Here is a 16952-nt window from a genome sequence, read left to right on the forward strand (position 1 = left end):
AGGTGTGCAAAGCTGGATAAACAATGAAACTAAGGATTCTAATGTGACCTCACCAATAAAGAACAGCCACAGGCAATAATATGAACAGCAAGTTGTTTATAACCATTTGTTTTAAGTGGGCTTCAGTATGCTACCTTATTTGAGTAACTGCTTTAAAATACAAGCTCATATCACATGGATTTATAGACATAAGGCATAAAGTTGATGCAATTTTGCTGTTTCTTAGGAATTAAAAAACGTGGATATAAAGTACAGCATAAGGAATATCGTCAATAATATTGTAATGATGTATGTATGGTGCCAGGTAGATACTAGAAATATCGGGGGGAACACTTTGTAAAGTACATGATTATCTAACCAGTATGCTGTACACCTGAAACTAATACAAAATAATATTGAGTAGAAACTGTATTTGAAAAAAAATTTAATAAATTAAAAATACACATCTGTTCTATTATATTCAAATAAACACTTTATTATCAAATAGTTCAGTATCAGAACAAGGTTTCTAGTTCCAAGAGTTTTCTTTACATAACATCATATTGTAAAACGTATTAGGAAGATCTGATACTATCCTATATCTCATTCCAGTTTTTATTTTGCAGTTGGGTAACTTGTTTTTGATCTAAAAAGTATAAATTTATCTCATTCTTCTTAATGCTGTATATGAAATGTGAGTTTTAGTGCCTTTTCAGCTGGTATTTTATAATTATACTGTACCAGGTTAAGAGACCTGATTTAAAGGGACATAAAAGTCAATTACAAGAAAAACAAACATTTTTATATACAGAGGCAAATCTCTCAACACAAAGGCAAAGGACATTTTTCAATTATGTAAGGCAGGTGAGCCCAGAAATAATATTCATTCAAAGATAGTACTTCATATTCAATAATCCCATAAGCGAAATCAATGACTCAGTAAATAGAAAATTAAAGTTAGCCCTTAGGCCTTTGACAATTTATTTGCCAAGGCCTTTTGTGAATTCTACTTAATGCTCTAAATTAGCCACTATTTCTCAGAACAATGCACCAGAAGAATATGAACCTTAACAGATGCATGCTGTTTTCAATTTATCTCGCACAAAAAAGTTATTCTCAGGGCATACTTAAGATTTATAATAAATTGAGTGCCTACTATATGCAAGGCACTGTGCTGGATGCTGAAAATGTGGTGGTGACAGCATTCCTTGTCATTATCTATGCAATATCAGCCTGTTGAATAACAGAACATTCAACCAGACTAGCATATACTTAGACCAATATGCCAAAAGTGTCCAACTTAAGTGACTCAAAAGAGGAAATGGTAAATATAATAAGAATTTTAATTGTTTTCCCTGGAGCTTAGTCACATCTGATCAGAGTGTTTAATGCCTTTTATATCAACTCTGGATTTCAGCAGATGGGGAAGACTGACCACCATCCCTCTTTTGACAGAACGTAAGTATTCAGCCAAATGTAGCTCATTATTAATACTATTAAAGAGAAGTTATTCTCTGGCTTTTAAAGGGAAGACAGGAATGCTAAAAATGTTTTCCTGCAGGTGAGGGTCAATTTTTAAAGGCTCCAACTCTGCTTGCTTTGCTGATAAAGTTCTTCAGAAGATCATGGTCCATTTCTGCAAAGCCTGAAGTTTGTGTTACTACAGTCAAATGGTTTACACAAAACCTGAAGCAGAATTCTTCCAAATCCTAGGAACAACAAAAAAATATTTTAACAAATTCATATTTTCCAATGTAATACAACGTAGAATGAAAACACACAATCAAGGAAAAAGGATTTGATAGCCAATAGGAAGACATATTGGTATGGCAATACCTAAAGAATAGTTATAAAACTATAGTGCTAATATGAAGCTATGGTTGTAAAAATGTAAATGACAGAGTAAAACATTCAGGTTCCTCCACACCAGCCAATACCAGAAATAGGCACCTACATGTCTGAATTCTGTACCTTTCACAGTGAGAGTACTAGTATTACTAGTATTTGTACTGTTGGTTCCACTTTCAGTATTTGTTAAAAGTATGACACCCCTAGGGCAGAGGTGGGGAGCATCTGGCCCACAGGCCATATAAGGCCCACAAAATCATTTGGTCTGGCCCTGCCAAGGCATTAGGAGTGAGTTCATTAAATGTTTAACCAAATATAGCAGGTTAATTTTTAAGTTGATAATTTTGTATGGCCTGCCAATGATGTTATAAATATGTAAATGGCCCTTGGCAAAAAAAAAAAAAAGAAGGTTCCCCACCCTTTTGTTTATTGTCTATATTATTTTGAATATAATACAAAGGGAATATAAAAGAGGAGTGTCATACTTTTAACAAATTCTGAAAGATGGGATGGTTGTTCCATCAGACCCTGATTACCTTCAGTAATCTTAACTGGGAAAATGAAATCATGACTTTCTCCTAAAAGAAATTCCTCAGATTGGTGTTTCTGCCTTACTATAATTCACTCTGGGCCAAAGAATAGTCCTGTAGTACTTCTCTTGATCAGATTTGTAAACTCGAGACAGAATGAAGGTGGCTGGATGCGTTTTTGGCCCCAGACAAATTAGAGCTAGAGGCCTGCTGGCGGAGACTCCAGTTGCCTTTGACCCTGGGCTATGCTGCTGTCTTGACCCAGGACAAGGTGCTGCCAGGTAGAAGTCAACCCAAAAGTTTCTGCTGTATTAGCTGAAACTGATTTATTTAAAAAGCCCAAAATAATGTCCAAGCAGTCACATATACACATTACATATATAAATTACAGCAGATGCTAGAGATGAAAACACAGGCAAAAAATCACAGTAGTAATAGCCATGCCAATCAAATTCACAGTATCTTTTAAGTAAAGAAACAAACTACATGAAGAAAGTCTATCCATTTCACCCCAAACAGCTACGTAAGCTGCTAGGGTCATAGTGGCAATATGACATCTCAAGTCCTTGGTAAGCCCTAAGTGATAGAACAGCCAAAAATACACACACACACTCAATATCAGAACATGTGACTATACATAAAAATGTGCTTCATTAATATATAGTGAATATACCAACATCCATTTGAAATTATGGACTCTTGCTTAAATTTTTAGAAGTGACATTTTTGCCTATAGCACACTGAAATGAAGCAAAACAGCAAATACACTGTTCTTTATGAAAACCTGTATTTTATGTATACATATGGTCTACTTTACTGATGTCTCTTATGTAATGTAGGTACAACAATTAGTTAGATGGGCTACAGTAAAATACAGTGTCTCTATAGGCTAAGTTGAAATTCACTAAATAAACATTTCTTCTTTTTTTTTTTAATATATTTTATTGATCTTTTACAGAGAGGAAGGGAGAGGGATAGAGAGTTAGAAACACCAATGAGAGAGAAACATCGATCAGCTGCCTCCTGCACACTCCCCCACTGGGGATGTGCCCGCAACCAAGGTACATGCCCTTGACTGGAATCAAACCTGGGACCCTTGAGTCTGCAGGCCAATGCTCTATCCACTGAGCCAAACCGGTTAGGGCAGAAACAAACATTTCTTGATATGTGTCAGGCACTATCCTAAGCACTAAGGATTTGGTTGTGAGTAAAGCAAAGTCCTTGCCATTCTTCAAGGAGCTTACTTATTAGAAAACAGAGAGCTGGAAGGTTAACCATACAAATAAGTCACATAAGTAAGGAATATGAAAAAGTCCTGGAAATTAAGCCTAGTTCAGATGAAAACACTATACTACATCTACCAAACTGCCATCCGAGGTAGCTCACCAGAGTCCAGTATTATCACCATGACTTTAACGAACTACAAAAAGCACATTGATTTTTTTATTTTTTGCCAGAAAGCATTTTGCATGTTGTAAGTGCCCAATAAAGCATTACCTGGATGCAAGACAAACGTCCACTATGCTTTTAAATGTCAATGTTTCTAGCTGGGTGAGACTTTTTAAAACATTAAGTAAAAAAAAAACAACAACTAGTATTTAGAAATATATACATAATGTAATCTAGGAAAAGATTAGAAGGAGCTGTGTGAAAATGTTATGTTCTTTGGTTAATGAATCATTTCCTTCCTTATTCTTTTTTTATTTTTCAAATTTTCTTTACTAAGCATATTATTATTTATATAAGCACACAAAAGGTTAAAACCTTTTCTTCCACCCACCACTAAAATGTCCCTGTTTTTTTTTAACCAAAGGAGAGGATATCCTTATAACAAAAGGAAATCAACTCCAAGAAGTATAGCCTGTTTCCTAAAGATTTAGCTCTAAGACAGGTTTTCTTTCCTTTCATTATCATTAAAACAATACATGGTCACTGCACAAAGTTCAAAAAAAAAAACAAAGATAAGGAAATGAAAATCATCCATAATTCCACCATCTAAAGATAACCACTGACTATATTTTTCAGTCTTTTTTCTTCGTAGATAATGGGAATAAAAGCAGTCTTAGTCTTTTTAAATTCAGCTATTTATACTTTTAAAAAAATGAAAATGGGACCATAGTTTTTCATATTATTAATATTCTATATAGTTTATACAATTCTCTAGGGTTCACATTGACTTTTTCTAATTTTTCAAAATTATAAAGAATACTGCAATAAACATCTTTTAAGTTAATCTTTATCCAAATCCATGATTACTTCCTTAAGACAATTTATGTGAATTTCTTAAAGAATTAGATCTTTAGAGTTTTTAATACATATAATACCAAACTGTGCCCCAGAATGATTGTATCAGTTTGCACTTTCATCAGCAGTTTAGGAGGACAGCCATTGTTCTGAGCTGTAGTATTTCTAAAAATATATTCCCTGGTGTGACAAACGTTTTTATTTATATTTTTCATTTGTTCATAAATCTATATGGTTCATTTGTTCAGTCAAATCACTCATATTATCTTTTTTATTTTTAAGAACTATACATTATGGTAAGCTTCCTTTATCATATGTTGCAAAAAATTTCCCAGCGTATTATTTACTTTTTAATTTTCCTTGTATTTTTTGGTGCATAAGCATCTTTTTTTTTTTTTTAAATCAAATCCATCAATCCTTCCTGCCTTTGAGGTCCACCCTAACGTTATATAGTCACTAATATTTCTTCTGATATTTTATTGTTTACATTAAGTATTTAACCTACTTAATGTAAAGATATGAAGTAGACCTGTTTTTTTCCCAGAAGGAAAGCGAACTGAAAAAATGCTTTTCTTACCTGAGCATCGTACTTCACAGCAGCAGAGAGCAGAGCAATGGCGTTCTCCTCACAGATGCCTTGCTTGATAGTTTGCTGGCAGAGCTTTTTCAAACGATTTTCTCTATAAAATGTAGCCAAATCTAGCAATCCTGGTGGAAAGAGATGTTTATGTAGGGGGAGTGACCAAGCACCCTAATTTAAACTCACTCAACCGTTAAGATTTTTTTTGGACATTATTTTGAATATAATCCTTAGTGAAGGCTGTATAGATAGCTTGTGCTCATACACTCTGAGCAGGTGGCTTTCCCTAAAACATGGCTGAACTGAGAAAATACAATAGAAAACAAGCAGCCATGGAAAATAAGAGCAGTGAACAAGGCTTTAATATGTTTCCTAGAAATGCCCCTCTAATTATCTGTCCGCCTGCATTACCAATGTCTGCTCTGGGGTCATTTCCATCAGCATACATACATGCTATAATGGCGCTCATCTCTTTAAAAAGGAAAAGAAAAACCTGTCATGGGGACATGTCTGCCTCTCATCACCCTACCCCATTTCTCTGCTCCTCTCTACAGCAAACCTCCGGGGGAAAGTCCTCTGCTTGCTGCCTCCATTTTCTGAGCTCCCATTCTCATCTCAAGCCATTCCAGGCATAATTCCAGCCCTTCCACTCCTGACATCACACCTGGGATTGTCACTAAAGGCTGCCACAATGCCAAGTCCAAGGCTGTTCTCCAGTTTCATTTTACTCAAGAATGACACAAAATTTCCTGTGGCTGATGATCATCCCTTTCTTGAAATGCTTTGTTACTTGCTTGTGTTTTTCTTCTTTTTAATTAGTTACTCTTAAGTCTCTTGGCTAGACCATTTTTCCTGACTTTCAAATGTTTGAGTGCCCCAGGGTTCAATCCTCATATTCTTATTTCACTTATTCCCCTAGTCAGTGGTCGCCAACCTTTCGGATCTCGCGGACCACCAGCTGGCAACCACTGCCCCTAAGTGATCCCAGCCCGGAGGTTTCAAATGCCATTACTTGTTATCTACCCCATAGGACACTATGAAGCACTCCAGTCAGGAATGGCCAGTTAGCATTTGAAAGACCCTTGTCAGGAGTTTCAGATACTTCCTAAATCTTCAGAGAGAGCTAGAGATACTTTGTTATTGGTGACATGAGTAGTGTTCAGGATGTGTGGCTTGGCTCTAAATATCGTGAGCGCCCTTTTGCCTTTGCATGAATGGCATTCAAGCATCATGAGCTTAAGTAGTCCTATCCCTGTGGAGTGGTACATTCGCTAGGTCTACATCCAGTCCTAGGCTGGTCAAAAGGTTAGCTAAACCCTGCTACCAGAGTATTGTTACATCTACTTCAAGCTAACCTTCCAAGCAAGCTACTTTATAGAGGGCCTAATGGACAGATAGCAGGGATTTCATCAATCTCACAACATTTACTGCTCTTGTTTGTGTCTGCTACTGAGTTTTGTAAGTGTGTAAGAATTTGGTCAGAAACTTGCTTTCATTGTAAAATGACACACATTATCAGAGTTATGAAAGAAAAGCCTGTGGTCCGTTGGAGGATGCTGAAACCATAAGAGTTGTGAATGGCTCAGTGGTTTCTAGTCAGTTTTCAACAACTCCCAAACTCATACCAACAGCCCTGTGTACTCCCCAGCTTCAGACTCACCTTGACCCAGACCCTTCCTCCTTAAGATTCTGGGCATTTGCCCTTCACCCCTTTGTCACTGTCCCTCCATCCTGTTACCTGTAATGCAAATGCGGTCTTGGACCATGAGCATAGGGGCCACATATAGCAATGCCCTGCCCTGTATCCCCGTGTGAGAGAGAAAGATACTATCTTGTTTAAGCCACTCCCCCCCCCAATTTTACTGTCAGAATTAAAGCAAATCCTAAATAACACAACCCTATGCTCAAAACCTCACACCAAGAAAAAAAAAAAAAAGCTCCTCGCCATGGCCTTCATGGTTAGGTATGATCTTGCCCAGCTCTCAACTCCTTAAATCCTCCCAGGATAAGTCTTGCTCAGTCCATTCCAATCACCCTGGCCTTCCCCCTCCTCTTCCACATGCTAACTTTGTTCCTGTCTTAGACTTTTGCACTTACTGTTACCCATGCTTAGAGTGCTCTTCCTTGGGTATCTGCATGGCCCACTCGTGACTCCCCAGGGCTCTGCTCAATGCACTTCCCAATGGAGGCTTCTCTGACCCTCCTGACTGACTGCTCGCATTTATTGCTTAGGGCTGGCCTCCCTCATCTGAGTACAAGCCCCTCAGGGGCAGGGCCTCAGTCTGTCTCTGCACAGATGCCCAAAGGAGCTGCAGCACACAGTGGGCATGGGCACTAAAACATTGTGCAAGAAAGGAAGGAAACTGTAAAACTTCAGAAATCAGACTTTTGTTTACCTGAGTAAAATTACATGCTAATCCGGTAAAAAAAAATGTTATATTGACATGTATAAACATGTCAAATGAATGTTTAAAAATTTGGGGATTGAACTCTTTCTTTAGTTCCTGCCAGCTGTAAACTGAAACTTAGTATGTATTGAACTCTGCATCCATGGGGTACCCTGTGTTGCTTTTTTAATGTCAGGTGAACACATCTGTCTCAAAGCCATCTGAGATGGAAATTCACAGATACAGAGACCAGCAGGGCTTATGATGTGGATTTTATCTGTTTTATAATGAAAACATCTTGAGGGCAATAGATATGACACCTAAAAGTTATGTACAATACTAACATATGGTAATTAAGAGTGGTACCCGCTGCACAGTGATGATAATTCATCTATCTCTTCTTTTATCTATTCAGTCAACTTCTGAATGATTAGTAACAAGGGAAAAGAGTTTGGGTTCAACACACAAAAAGAGAACGCCTTCTGCGATTGCACTCACAGCGACATCCACTCAGGCTCCACAGAAATCACCTTGCCAAGTTACCCAGCACTTTGCCAATCTCTTGGTAAAGTCTAGTGGTAATTAATTACCTACTGCCTCCTCAGGGGGAAGGCTGATGCTGTCTGTGTACAGGTATTCCAGGAAGGCTCGGTAAACAGGATATGAAAATTCACTCATTTCTACGATATCATCCTCACTGTCATCCAATGAAGAACGAAAATGCTCGCACCTGAAGGAAGAAAAGCATGTCAGGTCCTAGCTCCTGGGCAAGAGCAGTTAACACCAGGAGCTCACCCCTGTGGGGCTTAAAGGGGAAGAACCTAACAAGGAGAAAGGAAACACATTACACATGACACTCGCCAAGTTGCACACTTTTATGTCCCTGCCCTGGCCCCTCACTTCCTCTGTGTCCAGTTTTCATTAATTTAACAAGGTTGCAAATGCAAACCTGCTGTGGGAGAGCTGCCCCTGCAGCCACACTGGATGGAGACAGTGCTGCCTCCCTGAAAGTACCACACCGTGTCCAGGGAGCAGCATTTATGGAAGTCGGGTGGGTTTATTTTCGTAACTGCTGAGTAATTTTGTTTCTTCACTTCCTGTTACGGTTTGAATTATCTCTCATAAAATTCATATGTTGAAGTCCTAACATCAGAATATAACAATATCTGAAGAAAGGGTCTTTACAGAGGTTAGTTACCAAGTTAAAATGAGGTCATTAGAGTGGACCCTAATCCAATATGACTGGTGTCCTTATGAAAAAGAGGGAATTTGGACACAGGTGTGTGCACACACAGGGAGGACGCCATGTGAAGACTGCATTTATGTTGCCACAAGCCAAGGAACGCCAAAGATTGCCAGAAATCACCAAAAGCCAGGAGACTGGTGGGCCAGATTCTCCTTCACAGCCCTCAGAAGGAACCCACCCTGTGAACCCCTTGATCGTGACTCCTAGCCTCCAGGGCTGTGAGAGGATAAGTTTATTGTTGAAGCCCAGTTTGTAGTACTTTGTTACAGTAGCCCTGGAAAACTAACACACACACACCCTTTACGAAGGTTTATGGACTATAATAAAAGTGAACAAATGTTGTACAGCCTGACCTTACTGAGAGGTGAACTTGAGACTAACACGCTATATTGAGCTTGTTATTTGTTGCACTGGGATTTAAGTATCTATTAGACAATAGGATGGTTTTCAAAATCATTATGTGAAAAGAAAGAAGCCAGGCACAGAAGAAAACGTGTAACTCCATTTATATAAACTTCTAGAAAATGCTAACTAATCTCTGTGAGAGAGGAAGATTACCTGCCCCAGAGCCCAGGGCACAAGGGATGTTTGAGGAGTGACAGAAACGTTCTCGATCTTGACTTGGGGTGATGCTTTCACAGGTGTATTCATATGTCAAAGCTCCTCAAATGTGCACATTAAATGGACTTTAAATGGATGTAACTCATTGGTCAAAATTTCTATCAGTATATTTGATTTTTTTAAAAATCTGTGTTAGCTCTACCCTGGGTCTGTTGCTCTGGAAAAGCCTTATCTTATCTTTTTTCAAGCCTCTAAAAGTTCCGTACCCCACAGCTGAGTGGGGAGAGTGATGTTCCCCGCCGGGCCCACCGCCTAGCGCGGAGGTTTACTTGTGTTGAAGCCGGCGGTGCTAACAGCTCACAACACTCACCGAGGGCAGCCGGCTGCTCCCTAAGCCAAGGGCCGTTTCTAGTCGTGCAAGGAAGCCGGAGAGCTCCTGGAGAAAGCTCCTGCCCTGAGCCACCGTGTGTGTGTGTTTGTGTGTGTGTGTGTGTGTGTGTGTGTGTGTGTGTGTGTGTGCGAGCTCCTGGAGAAAGCTCCTGCCCTGAGCCACCGTGTGTGTGTGTGTGTGTGTGTGTGTGTGTGTGTGTGCGAGCTCCTGGAGAAAGCTCCTGCCCTGAGCCACCGTGTGTGTGTGTGTGTGTGTGTGTGTGTGTGTGCGAGCTCCTGGAGAAAGCTCCGGCCCTGAGCCACCGTGTGTGTGTGTGTGTGTGTGTGTGTGTGTGTGTGTGAGCTGAGAGCTCCTGGAGAAAGCTCCCGCCCTGAGCCACCGTGTGTGTGTGTGTGTGTGTGTGTGTGTGTGTGTGTGAGCTGAGAGCTCCTGGAGAAAGCTCCGGCCCTGAGCCACCGTGTGTGTGTGTGTGTGTGTGTGTGTGTGTGTGTGTGTGTGTGAGCTGAGAGCTCCTGGAGACAGCTCCGGCCCTGAGCCACCGTGTGTGTGTTTGTGTGTGTGTGTGTGAGCTGAGAGCTCCTGGAGAAGATCTCCGGCCCTGAGCCGTGTGTGTGTGTGTGTGTGTGTGTGTGTGTGTGTGTGTGTGTGTAAGAGAGCTGAGAGCTCCTGGAGAAAGCTCCGGCCCTGAGCCACCGTGCGTGTGTGTGTGTGAGCTGAGAGCTCCTGGAGAAAGCTCCGGCCCTGAGCCACCGTGTGTGTGTGTGTGTGTGTGTGTGTGTGTGTGTGTGTGAGCTGAGAGCTCCTGGAGACAGCTCCGGCCCTGAGCCACCGTGTGTGTGTGTGTGTGTGTGTGTGTGTGTGTGTGTGTGAGCTGAGAGCTCCTGGAGAAAGCTCCGGCCCTGAGCCACCGTGTGTGTGTTTGTGTGTGTGTGTGTGTGTGTGTGTGTGTGTGTGTGTGTGAGCTGAGAGCTCCTGGAGAAGAGCTCCGGCCCTGAGCCACCGTGTGTGTGTTTGTGTGTGTGTGTGTGTGTGTGTGTGTGTGTGTGTGTGTGAGAGCTGAGAGCTCCTGGAGAAAGCTCCGGCCCTGAGCCACCGTGTGTGTGTTTGTGTGTGTGTGTGTGTGTGTGTGTGTGTGTGTGTGTGTGAGCTGAGAGCTCCTGGAGAAAGCTCCGGCCCTGAGCCACCGTGTGTGTGTTTGTGTGTGTGTGTGTGTGTGTGTGTGTGAGCTGAGAGCTCCTGGAGAAAGCTCCGGCCCTGAGCCACCGTGTGTGTGTTTGTGTGTGTGTGTGTGTGTGTGTGTGTGTGTGTGTGTGTGTGAGAGCTGAGAGCTCCTAGAGACAGCTCCGGCTCTGAGCCACCGTGTGTGTGTGTGTGTGTGTGTGTGTGAGCTGAGAGCTCCTGGAGAAAGCTCCGGCCCTGAGCCACCGTGTGTGTGTGTGTGTGTGTGTGTGTGTGTGTGTGTGTGTGTGAGCTGAGAGCTCCTGGAGAAAGCTCCGGCCCTGAGCCACCGGCGCTGCGCGGTCGCCTCTGGTAGTTCTTGTTTCGTGTATATGTGTTTCCCCGGCTGCACTGAAAGCCCCTAAGGGCAAAACCAGCCTCACATTTTCCCATAATTACTGAAGTACCTAGAGTAGTTCCTTGGCAAATAACAAATGTATTTACTTATTTAATTCTCAAAATAAGTGATTCCATACCTAATTTTGAGAAGGACTTTATGTGCATAAATGTACTTTCCATCCACCAGAAATCTCAGGTCTGCGGTGTTGGGGTTGTCAAATTCCCTCTTCAGAGACTCAGCCACTGTGAGGTGGTCGTCAGGTTCTAAGAGAATCACAACAGCAGTGTTTCTAGCATCAGCTACAGACATAATGAAGACGCAGGCTGTAGGACAGCATTGCTCTGCGGCGCAGACACCCGGGAAAACATCAGCTCTCTAAAATAACTGCGCAACTGAGCCATGCTTCTCCCCGAAATATGAACTCGCACCTCTGTAATCATTAAAGGTTAAAACCTCACACACATCTCTTTATAAATCTGGCAAAACAACTACAAAGTCCAAAACTATCTCACGAAATGAAATTTTTGAATATTTAAATAAACACACTAGCTAAAAAACAATTTCTCAGTCAAGTTAAAAAGTAGTCAAAAGTACTTTTAGTATGTAGTGTTTGTTTCTGATACTTTTAAGATAAATAAATCAATCAAACTAGTTTCTTTTCACAGGAGTCCATTAGAGGGAAATAAATGATATGATACTGCACTTAACTAAGTCTTTCCTATCAAAATAAAAGCACCATAGTTCTCTTCCTAGTTTTCAAGCATCACCCAAATGGACAGTGATCAGCTCACCCACAGAGAGGAGGCGCCAGGAGACGGCGGGAGTGGCAAAGCAGGCAAACACGTCGTCGGTGCAGGAGAGGTGGGTGAGGTGAGGCAGGACCACGGACTGGCCCCGGCACTGGCCCCACATGTACACGTGCCCTCCCTGGGTCTTGGCGGCAGATGTGTGGGCAGAGTGGCAGGCTGCAATTTCTATAATTCTAAATTCAAAAAAACAAGTAAACACAGTAAACAGAAGAAGAAATGACTTTATCTCATCCCCTTAGGTTTGATTTCAAAACAAAAAACAAAAAAAGTTACACACCTAATTTAGATTTTCAGGTAGTACAGGTATTTACATCGAAGCTATACTTCAATGCACTTATAACGCATGAAGACCTTATTACCACTTCTAGCCAGCAGGCTTATAAAAACATGTACCATCCCATTTTGAAATCCAGTACAATCCAAGAAAGTAAAGACAAAATAAGGAAGGGGAAAAAAGGTAATATAACTTTTTATTAAAATGTTACTCACTGAAGTAGATAATAAAGGCTAGAACCATCTTGACGCAGGTTCAGAAAGTATTTTCATCAAAACATCACCAATTTTAGAGTTAAACAGAACATGCTGTAAGTCACCGCAACTCACACTGCGAACAGCACATTCAGTAGTGAGACCTCACTGGACTGTGTCATCTAGAGACCAAGCGTGCAGTTTTCTGGGACCCACCTGTGTGAGACCCTGGTGCAATAGGCTCATGACTGCCAGGGAGGCAGTTCTCAGAACACTTCCTAATAGAAAACACTGTTTTTGTTTATTTGGAAGCAATTACTTTGCTCTAAGAACAAGCCACCATACAGATTCAAAGAAGACAGTAAACTATTTTACCCCAAGTGAGGCGGTCATCTCGGGTTTGCTGCGGCAGGCAATGGGATCAGCATCCTCCGTGACTCAGCTCAGAACCTCAGAGTCATCTTTGGCTTCTTCTCCCTCCTCACCTACCACTTCCTTCAGAATATCCACTTGACAGATAACATAGTCCCTTCGTAATTTCCCCCATCGGCCACCACCCTCAGTCAGACACACCCCACATCCGGACCAATGGAATAGTCTCCTAGGTCTCTCTGCCTTAGAACTTCTCTCTCCTCTGACCCAAATTGCACAACACTGGCAGGTTAATAATCTTCTTGAAACACCATTCTCACCAGTGATTTCCCACAAGATAAAACCCAGACAAGTGACATCAAGGCCTTCCATAATTTAGCTTTCACCCATGTCCAACCTTCTTTCAAATGAGTTTTGCCCACACACCCTATGTTCCAACAGAGGTACACACTGCCCCTCAGTGTCGGTATTCACAGTTCAAGTCCTTATTCAGGAATGTTCTTTCCTTTCTCTTTGCCTCAGAAAGCCTACCCATCCTTTAAGGTCCAGTTCAAACAGCCAGGAGGCAAGAGGTCTCTCGCTCACCTAAGCTCTTGCAGTACCGCCTGTCCACACCAGCCGGCCTGACCCAGTTACCTTTTAGGTGGATATGTCTTAGTTAGATTACAAGTTCCTGCCAGGTTGATTCACTGGCTTACTTCTCTCTCCCTAAGCACCCAGTACGTGTCTTACTAAATATAATTTGTAGATCATTTTATTGACTAATTGGGAAAGAGTCAACAACACAGAACAACTGAAGATTGGATAAGCCCACACTGGCCCAGGCTAGCAATTGAAGGGTGGAGATATTCCTCCACTGTGTGCTTTAACTAGAGGTTCCCCAGTCCAGGAGGATGGTCCTCGCACAATCTGGAGATTGCTGTGGCGGCTTCCTCAGAAGGCTGAGAAATATTCTTTTCATGTGCAGCCCAAGTAATTCCCCTGATTTATTAGAAGGTAGCTCTCAGCTCTTGAAGACAACCCAAGTACTGGAGGAAATGAGGCTGTATGTCGCAGAGTGGGGAGCCTGGATGTGGAGGTAGGTTTGAATGCTAGCTTTACCATGAGGCTGTGTGACTGGGAATGTCCCTGAGATCTACGAGTCTGTTTCATCACATTGCAAGGCCAGTATTGCGAATTAAGTGAGAAAACATTAGGCCCAGGGGGTGGAGTGGGGTGGAGGGGATCGATGAGGGAAAAAAGGGGGATATCTGTAATACTTTCAACAATAAAGATAATTTTTTTAAAGAAAAACATTAAGCCCCAAGCGCGATGACTGGTGTACAAACGTAGCCTAACAGTAGAGGTTTCTCATTATTACTACTTCTACTCAGCATTTTAAGTGCCAAAGCCTCATGTGTGTAGAGAATGTGTATTTCTAATGGTCAATTCAAATTAGTAAGGCCTTTCCTATTTACATAGTTAAGTTAGTCAAATTGGCTCAAATCGAACCTCGCCTACATGGGGAAAATGGTCAATACTATTTTGCTTCTCAATAAGGATTTTTTTTTCCAAAAAATAAAGAAAAAGGGCAAATACATTAAATACATTTATTCAAAGAAAGTGAATTTACTACTACCATCCATCTACCCTCATGTTACAACTACATATGAGAGGAGCAATAATTCACTTAAAATGGCTTGGTGCAGCAGGCAAAACATGGGCTGGAAGTCAGAGGCCAAGTACTTAAACTCTTATAATCCATTTTATCATCTTAAAAAAGAGAAGTGGAGGCTTGGTGGTGAAGATAAATGAAGTAATCTACCATCCCAGTGCACATTCAAAAATGGTTCTTCTCAGAAGTAGCAGTTGCTTCAAGCACAATGGGGTCTGCCTGGAAGAGCTCATGGCTTAGCTGAAGAGAGAAGGAGCGCATCTGTGAAACTGCAAACAGTTCCCAGATAACATCATAGCACTGCCTACAAGTGCTCTGGTGAGTAAGGGGAAATACCTGGGGTCTTCTCAGGCCGTCTTTACAGTAAAAGGGGGTAAGAAATACATGGACAAATGTGTAGGCATAGGGTGAAGAAGGTTCAACATTAAGAGGTCCTACCCGGCAGAGACAAGCAACTTTGGGGGGAAGAGAGCAATGACATTTGCTAGGAACAATCTTAGAACCAAGGCTGAAGGGTTTAGATTTAATCTGATGTGATAGACAAGTGGGAAACAGCTGTGTAAACAGAGCCATGATAGGATGAAACCGAGTTCTTAAATTACTCTGGCAACAGTGTGCAGGATAGGCTGAAAGGGAGAGGAAGAATAGCCTAGAAGGTGAGCTGGGAAAGGCTGACGGATATGCAGATGTCATGTCCCAGCATGGCGCCAAGGAAGAACCCGGGTGGCCTTTGATATTGTGGGAGTTCAGGGCAAGTCACCCCAAGATGAGCTTCTATGGTATGCAGATTGTTTTGAGCTAAAGGCCACTTTAGCCATGGGTTCAAGAGAAATTTCTGCCCCTCCCTGAACTACCTAGAATAACTTGAATTAGGAGTCTTTTTTAATTGAGATTTAGAGAGAGGAAAGTAGAAGAGGAGAGAGACATGGATGTGGCAGCGGAACATTGACCAACTGCCTCCTGCACACCCCCTATTAGGGATCAAGCCCGCACCCTAGCATGTGCCCTGACCGGGAATTGAACCAGCAACCTTTCGGAGCACAGGAGGATGCACTGGCCAGAGCAGAGATAACCTCTTTTGATCTACCTATAGGGCAGGACAGACTTCTATTTACTAAACGTCTGCTCTTCTTATCATCCCGCAATGACCCTTTGAAGCCCCCAAAGCACCTTACCTCATCCTAGCTCAGGGATGTCTCATATACCCATGTTCCCTTCTGTCTCTGAACCTCGCATGTATGTGAATTCTCTGACTGTCTCAGTAGGCGGGGTCCCCATACATATGTATGTATTAAATTTGGTTATTTTCTCTTGCCAATCTGTCTCATGTCTATTTGGTTACTATACCAGCCAGAAGAACCCTGAGAGCAGAGGAACGTTTGCTCCTGCCAGATAGTATCCATGAGAGGAAGCAGAGGCCTGAGTCTAAGAAAACACCAACCTGGCAGTGTGGAGGGAGGGGACCCAGTGCTGGTCAGATGGCAGGATGGGGGCTCAACATACAGATAGCTGAGCAGTTAACAAAAGAAAAAGGCCTTCTACATTTTAACTACTTTAGTTATAAAGCAATCCGGTGATCTCTGGGAGAAGGGGAGGTTAGAACAGCCCAACACTGTTTAGATAAATATTAACTACTCTGTTCTCATCATATGTAATCACTTCCACAATGACCTACTCAGTAAAGACTTTTAGATTTTTTTGAGTATCTTTTGTGTACTTTGGGGAAACTCTTAAAATGATAGCCTTCCTTTTCCATGATAATGTTCTATGAAAAATGTAACTGGTTGAAACACAAAGAGTGTCCATCAACGCTAAACTACCCACCACAGAAAACCAAAATTCCTACATTCACTTCTGAAATGTTTACTATTAGCCTCACAAACAGGGAGCAGCCTTTGCCGTTACAGGAGGTGGAAACACTGCTTTTTGCAGAAGGGCTGGTATAGAGACAGCAAAGGGGTTGGGATGCGGAAGGATGAGGAGCTGGCCTTTCCTAAGCACTGCCTGGTGACATTCCCCTGAACTCCTAGAGACACAAGGGAAGTCCAGGGTGGGGCACAGGCATGGCTGACACTGCAGCTGCTACAGGAAGGAGCGGGGAGAAAGTTTAGAGGGAACCTTCAAGTCCAGGTTTGGGACCAAAGCCACTGCCTAGGCACCTCGCCTTTGCCTGAGGTCGTCTGTTCTGATACCTGATTCATATCAAGAAGCAAATTTTCCTAAACCACAGAACACAGACTGCAAATGTTATCAACTTCCTCTTAAGAATGTAAAACAGAAAACAATGAGGAGGGCAGGAAAAGGTCAGTTGTGAGGAGAAGAATG

General features: G+C 42.0%; 1 protein-coding gene across 6 annotated transcripts in view; it reads right to left on the minus strand.

Annotated features, from left to right (window-relative positions):
• Positions 1–449: 449 nt before the first annotated feature.
• Positions 450–16952, minus strand: part of RCBTB2 (RCC1 and BTB domain containing protein 2) — a 37791-nt gene continuing 21288 nt past the window's right edge. For all 6 annotated transcript variants that reach the window (XM_036299832.1, XM_036299831.1, XM_036299829.1 and 3 more), the window contains 5 exons: positions 12116–12306; positions 11461–11587; positions 8159–8298; positions 5179–5309; positions 450–1688 (listed from right to left, as the gene is read on the minus strand). In XM_036299832.1, coding sequence (XP_036155725.1) covers positions 1548–1688; positions 5179–5309; positions 8159–8298; positions 11461–11587; positions 12116–12306 — 730 coding nt within the window. In that variant the 3' untranslated portion in view covers positions 450–1547. The remainder of the gene's footprint in view (positions 1689–5178; positions 5310–8158; positions 8299–11460; positions 11588–12115; positions 12307–16952) is intronic.

This window comes from Myotis myotis, unplaced genomic scaffold, assembly GCF_014108235.1.
Source record: "Myotis myotis isolate mMyoMyo1 unplaced genomic scaffold, mMyoMyo1.p scaffold_m19_p_3, whole genome shotgun sequence".
NCBI classification, from domain to species: domain Eukaryota; kingdom Metazoa; phylum Chordata; class Mammalia; order Chiroptera; family Vespertilionidae; genus Myotis; species Myotis myotis.